We start from the raw sequence: 16,286 nt of genomic DNA on the forward strand, positions 1-16,286 counted from the left end.
GATAACGACAACATATTATATGTGAGGCTTTAATAACAATAAAAAAAAGCAGCTTTATCCATTATCGAAATGGAAAACGCTTTTGACATGCATACTTGCGCTCGATTTTTCACACGGCAAATATCCATACGTATGTATTTTTCTACCACCACAACCGCCAAAGCGATCAGCAGTAGTAGCCTGTGTATGAGGATGATGTTGAATTTATTCTCTAGCTTGCTCTCTATCTCTCTACCTCCACTCTCTATCTCTATTCAGATTTTCTGCACATTTATATGCAAATTTCCTTTGGTTTATTTTACAATTAAAATTAAACAAAGTTGAACTGAATCCGCTGCGCGACAAAACACCACAATTCAAAACGTACATGAATAAATGCTGCTAAATTTTCTGCCGGTTTTCCGGGCGCTTAAATGAATAAATTTGTCGCCATGAATGAATTGAGTTATTTAAACCATGAGAAAAAATACTGAAACGATTCTTCAGATTCTTATGGAGAAAAAAATAATCATGTTCGCGTTATCTACAGTGTCAAAACGTGAAAAACAAATGAATGTTTTGCGTATGTGAAAATTTATTCGGTCAGAAAAAAAAAACATCTTGACTTAATCCATAGCAACGCACATCCCCCTCCACTCATTACAAAATCTTCAAGCTCGCAAACAGATGAAAGTTTACGACGCCTCCGTTCGGTGGAAGTGTGAAAAGCGCCACTTCACGGGTTTTAGATTGCTGATCAATAATAATTTTCAATTTCACTTTCAGTAAATTTGCAACTGAACACATTCACAACACTGTATGCGTTACGTTCGTTTGCTGGTTCGTTCGTTCGGTTGGTACATTTACTGCCATTTCTCACACGACGGCATGCGGCACGCATAAAGCATACAAAACCGAAATAAAAACACACATTCCACCATCGCACAAGGATTGTACTGTGCGTGTTATGCCATATTGACTTGCGTCTTACTCTCTTGATATTCGCAGAGAGTATATTGTGTTTCAAAAACTGTTTTGTGTCGCGTTTTGTTGTTTTTCTTTTTAAGTTTGCGGATACGTGCGCGCTATAACCAGCCCCCGAAAAATAATGGTTGTGTATGTGTGTGCGTGTGTGTGTGAGCGTATATACAATATACATATTAAAATATATGTGTATATAAATATAAATGATATTGGATTTTAAGCAGCATATCTCGCAGCGTTCATAGGACCACCAAGAAGTTGGTCTCTTTTTTTTCCCATGGAGCATACAAATTTTATGAAGTCAGTGAACAAAGGCTTTTAATAAAATTGCACAAAGCTAATGGAAATTTTTTGGATGAAATTCGAAAGTTTTATTCCCTTTCGTTTGGAAAATTTAGCCACATTCGCACACATTCGATGGGTTAAAATTGGGATTCATGCTTTGAAACGAAAACATTTTTTGCAAAGGCTTGCAAAATCCTATTGATTTACCAAAGACGAATTGCAGGCGAAGAAGAAGATAAATTTTAATAATCGATTTATTTCAAAGAAATAATGTTTTCAAAGCTACATGTCAACGTATTTTGCCCGCAACTCAATCCATTTTCGTGCATCCTCCAATGCCAATCGTCGTCTCTGTACGAATCGATTTGATGTGTATGAGAGATTTTCATGGCTCATATCCTCTCTTTTTTTTTAATATTCTCATTTTATTTGGTCGTCGTTGTTGATGTTGGTTCGCAATTTTAACGTCTTTCGCCAGCGAAAAAGTCAATGTGTAATATTGGTTCACATTGTTTAGCACATACCATCCAGTTACGGGGATACCGGCATTATAAACCAAGATGGGACGGTTGCTGTGCAAAAGAGTCATCGAATGCGCTGGTTGGTGCCTGATTTAGTCGGTTACTTTTTTTTTCTCTCTCTCCATTTGTGTGTTTAGTTTGCATTTGGCTATATATACCATATTCAATGCGTACAGTTTTCGATATTACGTATGTATTTTCCAAGTGGACTGAATCGTGTGTTTGTGCAGAGATATGAATGTGTGCTTCTACATGGATATATATTTGTGTTTGTGGGTGTGTCTGTGTGTGTACGGTGGATGTACTCGTGAGAATGACTACTTTATTTCCCCCCAAATAAGGTGCATATATTTATCTATTGGTATGCTATGTTTCAGAGAAAAGCAAACACACAAATTGTACACCATTAAGCAAAATTAAATTCGATAGTTTGGTAGCTTGAACCGTTACACATTCCCGTATACACGCGCAACGCAAACGGAACACTGCCCGCTACTGACTGTGTGAACAAATACTCTTATTTTGCGACCGAACAAAAGAAAGAGACATTGAGCTAGAGGGACAGAGAGAGAGAGAGAGTGAGGGAGAAGGAGCAAAACTGAAAGATGGAGCGAGCAAGATCGAATAAGAGAAAAGACAAGGGAGATACAAAGGGAAAAAGGAATATCCAATGTGCTACCACTGTGGATAGCGTAAAATGAGCGTGTAATATACTGGAGTGAAATGCTACTATTGCCGCTCGCTAAATTGGTAAATTTTCCAGATTTTGCTGAGATTAAGTCATTGTTCTCTCTCTCTCTCTGTGTTTGTGTACTGGCCCCAAAAGTTCATGACAATGCCAAGCTCTATGCACACCGAAAAACATCTTTTGGTCGGCCGAAAGCCATGGTCGTGCTTCCTTTCTTTCTTTCTTCCTTTCTTTCTTTCTTCCTTTCTTTCTCTTTTTCTCCCTCGATTTCGTTCACCTTCTCTCTCACTCTCTCTCTCTCTCGGCCAATTTTCCAATTCCTATGACATATGAATGATAAGCGAAAATATTGAATTGAACATCGACAAATCATTTAAACGGCCGTTTACGCATGGACAATCTATCGCCTGTAGTTAAGGAAACAACAACTGAATGAATCGAGAAGAGGAGAAAAAAAAACTTCATTCCACAAAGTGGACATGAATCACACGGAAACCGTATAAAATATTTGCGTTCATTTTTATTAATTCCACCGACATCACATAAATCCTAGATGTTTGCAGGTTAACCTTCGGAGGTTACACTTGCATTAAGTATCGTGGAAAAAAAATAAGCAGAATCAAATGTTTTGAATCCACCGTAAGTAAGTATAAAATTCCGGTTGCTATAGCGCTGAATTGCGATGAGAACTTCTCTCTCTCTCTCTCTCTCTCTCTCTCTCTCTTTCCCACTCTTTTCTAATTGAGATTACGACTTTTCACCATATCATTGTTATTTTACTGCCCATACAAGCACCGACCATTAAATGGTGCATCGATATCAAGCAATAAGGTGTTTTTTTTCTCTCTCAAATCATTCCTAACTGGAATGGAATCATTCGTTTCAAATTATGATCGATTTCAAATACGAGATTTTAAATGAAAATACAAACAAACAAACAGAATTTGAATCAATGGACCAGTAGAACAAGACTTGGCGCATGCAGCCAAAATACAACAAAAAAAAATTAGTTGATGTGTTCATTGCTGTGGTCATAAATAGTAATGAGATTGTGTAAAACTTACAACATGAACGCTGCTCTGCAGATTTCCAGCCAAAGATGCGTTTTCTGGTTGCTTTTTATCCGCTTTCTTGGCTGCTTTTTTCGCTTTGTTTTCCAGGAAGCGCTTTTGCAGTGTCACCGTTTCGATGCTCTGTTGTTCGCAGGCTCCGGTGAAGGATTGATCGAATCGTGGGCCACATTCCGTATGATGTTGTCGATAATTTCCCATACGTTTCTTCAGCCGTTCCAGCCCATTACTGATTTTGGATATATCCGATGGCGCTTGTTGCTGTAAAAGGAAACAATCAATCGATGAGCAACGAACATGTTTAATGGCCAGAGAATTGATTTGCTCTCTCTCTCTCTCTCTCTCTGTCTCTCTCTGTGTGTGTGTGTGTGTTTCTCCAAATTGGGAAAATTGTTTGTAAAATTTCAATTGAACATTGCCAGAAATTACCTGTTGAAGTTGTTGCTGGTTGAGTTGATGTGCCGAATTGGCATTCGGAAACGTTGGTAGACTTCCTGCATCCATACGAATGAATGCTACTTGTGGTACACGCCGATGCGCTCCACAATAACACTATAATTCTATATTTGATCAATTTAACCGTGCACACGTAATTCTTTTTTGTTTCTCAATTGATGTGTGTCTGATTGCTAATTTGACACTTAATTGTTCGGCTTTTCATCGGATTTTCTCGTACGTTGGAGCATATTCATTATGTTTGGCTTTGGCGTTTTTTTTTCTTGTTTGTTTTTGTTCTTGGTGTATTGCTATTTGGGATTGATGTATTGTGAGTGTACGTTGAAATTTTCGGCACTCGCTTGCGACACACTGTCCTTGCCACTATCAATGATAATAATTCCACTTAAACACTTATTGCGCACGATTCTCGCGTTCCGTGCGCTTTATTTTTTTTTTTTTTTTTATTATTGTTGATGATATTGTTGGTGTTGCTGCTGCTTGATGTCAATTTTTAGTACGAATATTATTTCCTTTTTTCGTTTTTGCTGTTGATGATAAAAACCAGAAAAAAATTATACATTAATCTCATAATTTCATATAAATAGATTCATAGTATAGTATAGTATAGTATTTTATAATTTTTAATTCGTTTCAACTTGTGTTTCCCATTTCGATTCCTTGTGATTTCTCATTTTAATAACTCGCAACTGGTTTGTTGCGTTTTTTGTTCGACTTGAGTCTGTGATTCAATTCGATTTATTGATATATCAGACAAATTAGTTAAGCATATTTTGATCTATATCTGTTCATGGTGAAATCGTTTCTCACAATTGTGCAACATCATTTTTCGCTAGACTTATTGCATTCGCCATTTCTGTTGGAAGTATCAAAAGAGAATCATCACTTCTATCAACAAATTTCAATGTGAATTTTGTGTTTTAGTTCTGGTGAATCTGTCATTGTTGTGTATTTGTACGAATTGATTCGAAATCAAAGAGCTCAAACCCATCATCACCGAGTATGATTCAAATATAACGAGTGGCCGAACTGATAAATACGCTTTGATTTTTTTTCTTTTCACATCTTACGATTGTCACCATTCATATATTTGGCGTGTTTGACTGTCGATTAATTTGTCTCGAATCCTCTTGACGCCATGAATAATCGCAGTCCGAATTCATTCATGAATATTCGAAATTCGATGTCGGATTGCACGTCCATTTCAAATGTGAATTTTTGATTGGAATGGGGTAAAAGTTTAAAATAAAGAGTAAATAATTGTCGTGCTTTTTTTGCTTAGGCTTTTGACATTTTTCATGAATCTGGCCATATAATCCATGATAAGTTGCTCCCTGCAACATTTCATTGCAAAGTCTGCACTGCAGACACTTGATACGTCAAATATCCCGTGACACTGTATACGAGAATGAAAAAAACTCAGTGATAACTGTTGGCTGAATGAATATTAGTTTAAAAAAAATGCTACATATTCAAAATACAGTGTCAAAAGTGCCTGGTAAAATAGAGAAAAGAGCGACAAGAAGCAGACAAACTAATCCTTGATGGCCTTAAATTGTCGCCGCATATCTATCGCCATGAACCGTTAGACGTTTCAGAACTTTTTATGAAATTTCCACACGAACCAGTATTTCGCATATCATCTGGCTGCAATATTATACGCACGTCTGCCAATCACATGAGGTGATATCTTTTAATCGATCTGCACAGTTGTGCGCGTCGACGCACAGAAATACAGAGAGAGACCGAGACTGAGACTGAGACAGTGAGAGAAACAAAGAGAGAAAAAAGATCAACTTAACATTTTTCAGTCGTACATAATCGGTTTAATTAATCTGTTTATCTCAAATATTGCATAAATGTTAGCATTTAAGCGAAACATCAAATTTGCATGTGTGTGGAACATGTGACAACAATTGGGTTGGATGAACTTTTCATTCGAACCGAAAAAAAGACAAAAATCGAGTGGTTTTTTTTTCTGCCAAAACTCCCCTGCAACGGATAATATTTACGACAACTTTGATGAACGAGTGTTCGTTAGTGTATCAAATGACTTGTCAACAAAAGACGTTTGAAAATAGATGACACTGCAAGTACCACTTGCAAGTACGTCTGATGGAGAGGGTATTTCGCACACGCAAAAAGGGTATCGCTTAAATATACAGTCGATCTTTTTTTACAAATCAACGTAATGAACCCATGGATGTGCTTATGATTATTTAGCCGTCGTTAAAATCCGCCTTCTCTCTCTCTCTCTCTCTCTCTCTCTCTCTCTCTCTCTCTCTCTCCGTCTCGTGTCTTTGCGTTGGTCCAAGTATAGATTCGGTTTTTTTCCCTCTCATTCTTCTCATTCGCATGTGATCTGTTCTTGATCGAACAAGAATATTCACGCGAAAAGAATCAGTGGAATGAACAAAGGAAGAGAAACGATGGCAGGCATCCGGTTTCAACGTATTTCTTCGTCCAGTGAAGTGCATGCTGTGAGTATATCGAACGTTGACAACATCGACGATGATGACTGCGATGACGGCGTCATTCTTGCAAAAACATCCAGTGTGCAGTGCAATACACACACAAACATTTGGCTCATAATTAAATTTCTATTAATTGCATTTTCAAATGAATGTTTCCGTTGTGCACGCGCGATGCCGATATTCTTGGGCGCGAATCGCGTGAAACCAAACGAGAATTGTGTGAATGTTTTGCCACATGCAATGAAACCGCGCCATTTTTCATTCGTACACTCGTTGTTGTTGTTGTTATTGTTTTCTTCAAATTGAAAATTAAAATGGAATATATCGAAGCTTATAATCTTTCTCCCATGCAAATGAGCTGGCTATTTTTGGGCTCGACATGCATATATACACTACACAGATGAAGAGTAGAAAAAAAAACTACAACAACGAAGCGAATTGATAATGCTTATTGTAATGAATGGCCGACTTACAACAAGCGCAGGTTATTTATACTGTCACATATACAAGTCTATCCAGCGCGTTGAATGTTCGCATATGCCCACAATAAAACTGGAGACAATAAATGGGTTAATTTCATTTCTGATTGTTACTGCTTTTTCTCTCTCTCTCTCTCTCATCTTCTTGCCTGATTATTTGAGTTTGATCATTTTCATAGAATTTTTGTTTTTCCATAGGTCTTTCTCTCCCTCTCTACACTTTATTCGAACGCAAATTTCGCAGCAGCCACTCAAAGAGCAGCACAATGATTTTGCACTCAGAACCATTCATTTCGTACATTATGATAAATTCCATTGGTGACAATATACGAACAATGCTTTTGCAAAAGCCAAACCAAGAAAAAAAAAGCACACGACAAAAATAAAACGAAAGACATCGTTTTATTGCACACTTATGCAACAAACACTAACCATTTCATGAAGAATCGCATTTTGAATAAATTTGAAGAAAAAAAATAGTAGGGAAAAAATTACGCTAATGCGAAATTGTACCAGAGCTTACAACCACTAAAGCTGGAAAATTGCTGACTGAAATCAATGGTATCGCATTAAATACCAACAAACAGACACAATGACACGGCGAGAGAGAGATAAGGAGAGAGAGAAATGATTTTGTTTTGTTTCATTTTTGCAACGGCCTTTATTTCCACCTGAATATTTTCTCTACCTCTTTCTCTCTCTTTCTTTCTCTCTCTATCTCTCTCTCTCTCTTTCTCTCTCTGCGTCTGCTTATTTGTGTGGTGAACGGTCACACAGTTTAAAATCGCACATTTTCAGCCTGATCTGTTTGGTTTCAACCACAAGTGGGCTATTGTGTAACTATTTGCATAGAAGTCATAGGTGGTGTGTTGCTATTGCCTTTGTTGCTGCTGTTTGGTTTTTGTTGTTGTTGTTGCTATTTTAGTCACTTGCGTGTTATTAGTTTTCGCATAAATTTAAAGCTTAAATAAACCAAACGAATTCCAATTTGAGACACTAAACATAGCAGCAATGGCAGCGGGCGGTAGTCGTACAAACACACACATTGAAATCATTTCGAATCAAAGGATTTTAATGATGTTCGATGAACATACATTTTCCATTAATCGATGTGTACGCGATGAATGTACACTTAATTTTAAAACTCTCATTTGTCAGTTTGAGAATCGAAGCGAGAGAGAGAGAGAAAAAACACACACGGAAAAGAGAAATACGAGAAAAAAAACCCAGCAACAGCACAACAAATATGCATGATTCAGAACAAAGGCCTCTCAATCGAAATGGCGAAAAGCGATTTATTTTGCGAGCGCGGTATATGTGTGTGTGTGTGAGTGTTTTGACTTGAAAAATACTTGTGATTATTATATATAAATTCCTTATCTCTGTCGTCGAAAGAATGTTTTTTTTTTGTTTCATCAAGAATGGATGAATCACACAGAAACATTGCAGCTAGGCAAAAAGCAGAAGAAAAAAAAACAAGTAACAATATGTTTTTGTGATCAAAAGTAAAACAAATACAGTTCGGATACGGCCACGGAAATTCCGTTGAATATTGATGGCGCACACATACATGCAACCACACACAAACACACACACACACATGGAAAGCATTTGGAATGCAAACAAAACGGAGCAAAATAGAAAGTGTATCGCACGCGATCACTTCGCGGTGTGTGAATGCATGGATACCGAAATGCTGAGCTGTGTGGCTCTTGTTATTCCATTCGGTCTGAATTCGTCAGCAAACATATTTAAATGACGAAAAAAACACAACACAACAAATTCTTGTAGAAAGAAGAAAACGCATCAACACACCAGAAGTGAGGGAAAAAAAACAGAACACAAGACACGAGTGAAGCACAAGAAGAAATACCTTTGAGTGAGTGGTCGTGTGTGCGCGCGCGTGCAACAGTGCTTTTGTTGCTGTGTGCGCTTTTGGCTTCGAAAATGAAACAAATCATTTATATTATTTGACACAGCGAAGAAGAGAATATGCTTTGGTTGATTAACCTGATGAATGGAAAGAGCAGCAGCAGCAGCAGCAGAAGTAACTAATGAACGTTGGCTGCATTTTATAAAGATAACAAAAATGGTTGCGCCAAACAAAGAGCATGCGATTTGTACGGCAAGATTTATACGGTTGAAGAGATCATTTGAAAGTACGGAAGCATCTAAGGTATATGCTTTCGATTCCAAGCATATTTCTACGACAAAGCATCTCGATTGAACGTTGCATGTCAATGCAAAACATCAACTCATTCACAAATCACACATATATCAATCGGTTGGCCTGCATTTGGCACAAAATTGAATGGTTTCGATTGCAAATATGCAATTCATGTGTGAATGATGGTGACGATGTTAGGTGTGTGTGTATAGGTGGGCTTTAATGTGTGAAACGGGCAATTTCGTTATCTGCAAATTGTCAAAGAGACCTTTTAATTAATTTATTGCCCGTAAATCAATCGTTTACATTGATGTCAATCATAGCCACCTATTTTGTAGGTGCGACAACGGTGGCGGCAGCAGCAATGGATTGAATTAACTAGCATGATGAGTGCAAGAAAAAAACACAGCAACAAACATTAGAGAGTTTCCTATCAATCATTTGAAGATGGATATGAAATTGGATTTTCACATTTGCCATTTATCTTGAATTTGGGTTAGCTAGCATGCCAGCAATTGATTTGAAGGTTTTTTTTTTACTTAAAATATAAAATGATTAAGCGTTTTTCGGTAAGATATTCATCATTCAACCCCTTTTTTTGGTTTCTCTTGCATATCCGAGAGAAAAGAATCATTTTTATTTTCATTCAATTTAAAGGAATTGACAGTCGAAAATGTCAAATCCCGGTAATGGTTGGATGCATCCGAGGACAATAGACGGTGCAAATGAACACACGGCAGACGGGACAAAAAAAGGGGTTGAGAGTTGTTGATCATATCACAAAGTCAGGTATCGGTAGTCTAGTCGATACGGTAAAGTGATACGTACAAAAACCAAGTCGAGGCGAGCGACGCTCACAGGAAAAAAACACAAAATGAAATAATTAAGTACGAAATGACTAATTTGAATACACACTGTTATATAGATAAACCGAATATACCGTGTGTGTGTGTGTGTGTGTGTGTGTGTGTGTGTGTGTATTGAGTGTTCACTGCTTATGAAGCATTATTATGTGTGCATTTAACGATAGAAATCGCCTGATCTCTGCAGCCCCTTTCGGACTGGAATATTTATTTATTGTCTATAAATTGGCGGTGGACGTGTGTGCTGTTTATTCTTTATTTCGTTGTTTCGATGCGTCTCGTCTCTCTATTCCGTCATGTATCGATATTTTTCTAGCTGTTTTATTGTTATTGTTTGATTGCTGCTATTATTCTTTCGAGCTAACCAAATGCATTTCATTGACGAATCACATTGAAAAATAGAGAAAGAGCGCGCGCTCACGAGCGAGAAAGAGGTAGAGAGTGAAAGAGACAAAGAAGACAACAACTATTTAACTATATTAAATGTGCTCCTTCGACATTTTCTAGTTTTTATTTGCCTTCATTTCTTGTTTCAAACGTTCATTCGTTGTTTGTTTGTTCGTTCGTTTCTTGTTATTGTTGTTTTTCGGGGGGCTTTGTATGTAAATGTTACGTTTTACCCAATTTATTGAAGAAAATAGCCCAGATAGAGAAATGACTATATGTTAAAATAGCAAAAATTGAACAAAAATCAAAACGTACACCATCAAACACACATTATGTGAATTTCTTTCTAAAGAAATGGCTCATCAATGTTCGTTATGCTTTCGTATGACTAAATTGAAATGACTCTCAAGTTTGAGAAAATTTAAATCGAAATCAAGCAATATCGCTCAGCGCGAAAGTGTGTGCGCTTCAACTGAGAAATGATTGGTCATTTCTTCATTACACTCGATTCGATTGCTTCTAATGTGTGACGCGTTGTCTTGACAAAGGAATAGAAAAAAAAAGAAGAAGAGAAAACAACAACAACAACAACAACAACAGCAAAACTAACGTATTTCCTTTTGACATTATCATAGATAACGTTTGAGTTTTAGAGTGCAAATACAATGAATCGAAGCGAAGGATTGACGAAACGATAATGCTTGGCTGTGATATCACACATAAATTATGCAACACTTCTCGCAACCAATTGACGCGTCTTTTGCTCGATTGTGATTGCAAATACTTTGTTCAACCCTTAGCGATCAAACAAGAACATTTTGTTTTCCGATTGAAAATTTTGCTCTCTACAGGCGTCCACTGACGCTGATGAAAATCATAGAGAAAGACGTAATTTCACGATCTAGCCGAATGAAAAGAGCCTGATCAATTAAGTTGAGTTGTGATACTCTATTGAAATCAAATTTTTGCTATGAGATTCCATTCGATTATTGTATTGAGAAAGTCAAAAGAGATGCTTGAGTGATATCAAGTGATTTGCAGTGCCGTTTACACAGGCTATTATACTGTATATAGCGATACACAATCGACAGCACAACACACACACACACATGCACGCACAACGAGCACAACCGATACAGAAGATAAACAACGGCTTTAATTATCGTTTTTTGTTGTATTAGCCAACACAGCAGAGATCGAGTAATGTGGAAATGTATGGCAAATACATTATCGACAACCAAGAAAAATAGTGCGTTTGTATGATATGTTATGTGACATTGTTTTTTTTTGTCGTCTTTTTTCGTTTGTTTGTTTGTTTGTCGTTTCATTTATTTCTTGGGGTAAACGTCATGCATTCATATGTTGCACTGACATTTCATCTAGTTGATCCATTGCCTGCTAGCAACGAACGATGAGTTGATCGTATTGCTTTTTCCTTACAACTAGCTTGTTTTGTTGTTGTTGTTTTTCATTCGATCTCAATGCATCATTTCGTACAAAGCGTTAAAAACGCAATGCACAGATGAAAATCATTACTCAAATGCAAATTTAACGAAGGAGAATAAGAAAAAAATACGAGACGATTTTGCATAAGCAAAATGTGCACCGTTGACAAAACCGCCTCGTTGCATCGTCTCATCACCTGAATAGCATTCGCATTGGATCATTTCGCGATTTAATTTCATAAATACATTATCGGAATTAGCTAATTTGCTGTACACGTAATAAGTATAAGTTTGTCGTCGAATCATATTTTTAGAATCGGTCAAAACCGATTTCAATGCAATTTAAATGTGCATCGGAAAAGTAATAAAGAATCAACTGGCGCGCGCGCAAGCGAGTGGCACACGAGAGAAGCAGATTGTGATTTTATTGAAATCATGTGCACATACATCTATATTGTAATATATGGAGAGTGGGAGAGCGATAGCGACAGAGAGATCACGCAAATATACACATCGGTATTTCAATCAAAGGTGCACACCGTTTCAATTCGTCACGATTCGTAAACAATGAAAATGCATTCGGGAAAAAAAAATATAGTTTTCTCTCTCCACTGGTTAATTACTAATCACACAGTCCTCTGCTGATCACTGTTTTGATGCACATACACACTCACACACGCACACACACATACATACACATGCTCGATCATATACTCGATTTGATAATTTTGCCGTTGTTGTTACTGTTGCCGTTGTTGGAATTGCATTCATACGTGGTGGTGGATACACATTTACAAGCCAAATACTCGTTCACAACAAAAACAAATTGTTTTCATCCAACGAAAAATTCGACCAAATTGTTATTTATATTGTCTGGCTGGTTAATCATTTACCTCATATTCAAAAAAACATTGACAAATCTAGTTCGCGCGCACACGCACACACACGCGCTACAACACAATACAATTTCGGTTCAGAGAAGAAATATACGTACACATAAACCGATTCCCATGCTCAATATTCAAAACTTTACCGAAGAACACTCGACCGAAAGCCAAAATTGTGGTGGTCGGAGAAGTGTTTGCAAGGCTGAGAGCAAGAGAGTGAGTAAGATAGAGTGAGTGGCAGAGATTGGCCACAAAACAAACACACCGAAAACACAAACAGTAAACAAAAAATTGTAAATGTTTCAAAGTATCAAATGCGATCAAGCGAAGATTAATTCGGTGAAATCAAACATTTAGCCCATTTGTTGTTTCGTTTGTCGAATCAGCACGAAAACTAAAATCACAACAACAACAACACCACCGAAATCACATGAAATGAATGAGATTTTCCGTTACTTTTTTAATTGCTATTTTTGCTGTTGTTGCTTGTCTTCTTCATCAAATTTGAAATGATCTCATTTGAAGAAAAAAAAAAAAACATAGGACTCGAATACCAAAATCAAAACAAAACAAAGAAAATCACAAAATTAAACCAAAAAATGTCATTATTCCGAACCGACAAAAAAAAACGAGTATAGCTGCTCCACTAAATAACAAATCATCATCATATCAATAATAACCGAAAATTTATGGCAGTTCACTAACCATGTAAGTGCACCAATGATATTGTATCGACAAATGTAAATTGGTTGGTCGGTTTGTTGTAAAACATTCACTGACATTTCATTCTTTATTTTTGTTGGGTTTTTTTTTCGCTTTATTTTTCCAGTCGTTGTTGTCATTTATTTACGATTTTATTTCATTCAAACAACACCAAAACATATTCTAAAGCGGCCACCGAAAAAAATGTCCGATTCGGTTTTTATTTTATGTATATATATTGTTTTTTTTTCTCTGTTGCTGTTTTCGGTAAATACACACGTTTGAATTTCAAGTTTCACGTTAAACAACTGTTTATATCGCGTTATTACTGTGGTTTAAAAAAAAAAACGGATTATATACTTTTCGTCGTTTCTCTGTCAAAATTCACTTCACTTGGGTTGAAAAAAAAATTTGTTCATTTGGTTGAACGGAATAGAAATTAAAACAATGCACAAAATGAACCAGAAAGAAATATTTTCTTCATGAAAAATCAAACTAAAATATCATTTTTGATGTGTTCTGAGGTGAGTACGAAGACGAGATGTGAGATCGACAACGAAAACGCGTGCTTTCATAAAAGGCCATTACAAAATACTGAACACACATACCATTTTAAAGTATACAATCATTCGATTTTACATTGTTGAACACAGAAGAACGGCGAAACGACCGAAACAAAAACAGGAACAACACACTGAGAGAGCTCAATCGAATGCCGAACGGAATAGAGTGCGCTTTGAATGAATGCGAAGCGAACGGACAAAAATTATTGAGTGTATAGAACGCGCGGCGTTCAACCAGAGTGCTGTTTGGTTGGTACGTGAATATACATATGTGTACGTATTGCACGTACGTATTGTATGAACATGGTGTGTGTATATATTGTCTCCCTATCTCGCTCTGTCTCTCGTATACGCAACAATGAATATACGACGACGAAAGAGAGTGTATTTATCCATACGAAAAAAGTGTTTGCCGCCGCATCGAATTGTCACTCATTGCGATGACGATGGAGAGGTTTTGCTGCAGCTGTTGTATTTAGTGGTTTGTTGGTTGTTGCGTTAACGCTACCATTCCGTTGAATTGAAAGAAGCAACAACAACAACAATAATAACACACACAGAGAGATAGACCGAGAGGCTCTTTCTCTCGTTCCCGTACACACAACAATGCCATACATTTATTTATTTATCGAAATGGTTAGGCGCTTTATCGGTTACCGAAACGTATAAATGAAAATATTTTACAGGATGATATACAATTTGTACGCGATGCGATGTAAGCGACACAAGACGACAACGACGATGACGATGAAGAAGAAGAAAAAATCCCGAGAGTCCTGAGCACACATTCCATCGATATATACCATCGGATTGGGTAAGCGACAGAATGTGCCAATGAATGATACGATATCTCGTATGAACATCAGCGTGGTGACGAAGAGACAACACACATGAAATGCACAACACATTTCGATGAGATGATGTTTGCCTTTTTTTGCGCCACACAGCTCTTCCGAAACCAAAGTGACATAGTGCGGTGTACAAATCAATTGCATTTTGATCATGCATTTATGCACTTTGGCAGGATTCATTCTCCTTATGGTTCCATCTGGGCCATCCTCCGGGCAAATTTTATTCGATTTTCGTCTCGTGCAAAATGGCCACTTTTTTCTCCCTCATTTTTTTTTTTATAGTGTCGAACGGAAAACGAAGAGACAACGCATTTTGAAAATGGCTTAGAACTGTTATGGCTTTGTGTTTTTTTTCTTCGGAATTTTCATGTATCGAAGGAAGAGGCAGAGAAAAAGAAAGAAACACACACACACACACACATAGAGCAAACGAGATAGAGAGAAAGAGTCAATGAGGGATATCTCGTGTATGTAAAATGACATGTAAACATTGGTATACAACCTGATAAGTCAATGTGATGTGCCATCTAATTATGTGTTACGATGCTCTCTGTGGATCATTGAAGCCAACCTTTTTTCATTGAACTTGTTTTTCTTTCTTTCTCTCTCTCTCTCTCTCTCTCTCTCTCTCTCTCTCTCTCTCTCTCTCTCTAGCCTGAGACTGTGTGTGTGTGTGTGAATGTAATGTGAAATGTTCTCTTGCTGTCCATACTCGCTCGTTCGCTTCAATATGGTATATACATATTCAAAAAGCGAAAAGTAAAATAAAAAAGACGAACAGAAAATCAAATATATAGATTTCGGTTTGCTTTGTATAGAATAGCGAGCGCGTCAAATATCACCCATATTATGGCATACAGTGTAATGTGAGCTACTCGGTTTAATGGGCAAAACGGCGAGAGCAGAGCAGAGCACAACGCAACCAGCACTAGCAGTACACATTTTTATCATTCGTGTGTTGCTGTGTTACTACTGCTGTGTTTGTTGTTGCTGTTGCTGTTATTCGTGCTATTGCTGTTGCGTTCTTTTTATGTTCATCGAAAATCCAGAAGAGAAGAAAAATAAATGTTCGGAGAATTGAAGAGAAGCGCGCAAAACGAAGCACAAGAATGGAATGAACGAACGAACGTACGTACGAAAGCAATACGGTCCCCGTGTGTTGTATCTGAAACGGTAATACGAATTGTGTTGTGGTGGAAAAGAGTGCGCACGGTAGTGGCGGCGGCGTCGGCAGCAGCAGCGGTGTGCTCGTGTGTATGTGTACAAAAGTGCTATGAATTGCATAGCAGCAGCAGCAGCAGTATGAACACTACTCGGCGGTTCAATATCTCGCTGCTACAATGTTCCCATTACTTGTTTTTTCCATCCGTTCTCAGTTACATATCTCTGTTGTCCGCTGTCACCGTCTCTGTTCGCCATCGTTGTTGCTGTTCTCGTCGTCGTCGTCGTCGTCGTCGTCGTCGTCGTCGTCTCGTCGTCGTTTGC

The 16,286-nt window shown here is 37.4% G+C and overlaps 1 protein-coding gene across 1 annotated transcript in view; it reads right to left on the bottom strand.

Moving 5' to 3' along the window:
• LOC129576533 (uncharacterized) overlaps positions 1-14,102 on the bottom strand; it is a 22,845-nt gene extending 8,743 nt beyond the window's left edge. The window contains exons 1-3 of the mRNA XM_055461755.1: positions 13,391-14,102; positions 3,957-4,510; positions 3,522-3,788 (exon numbers count right to left, since the gene is read on the bottom strand). Of these exons, the coding sequence (XP_055317730.1) occupies positions 3,522-3,788; positions 3,957-4,031 (342 nt within the window). The 5' untranslated portion in view covers positions 4,032-4,510; positions 13,391-14,102. The remainder of the gene's footprint in view (positions 1-3,521; positions 3,789-3,956; positions 4,511-13,390) is intronic.
• Between the last annotated feature and the right edge of the window lie 2,184 nt (positions 14,103-16,286).

The sequence above is a fragment of the Sitodiplosis mosellana genome, unplaced genomic scaffold (genome assembly GCF_009176505.1).
Source record: "Sitodiplosis mosellana isolate CC-2019 unplaced genomic scaffold, AAFC_SMos_1.0 Smas_scaffold_6191, whole genome shotgun sequence".
In the NCBI taxonomy this organism is placed as follows: Eukaryota; Metazoa; Arthropoda; class Insecta; order Diptera; family Cecidomyiidae; genus Sitodiplosis; species Sitodiplosis mosellana.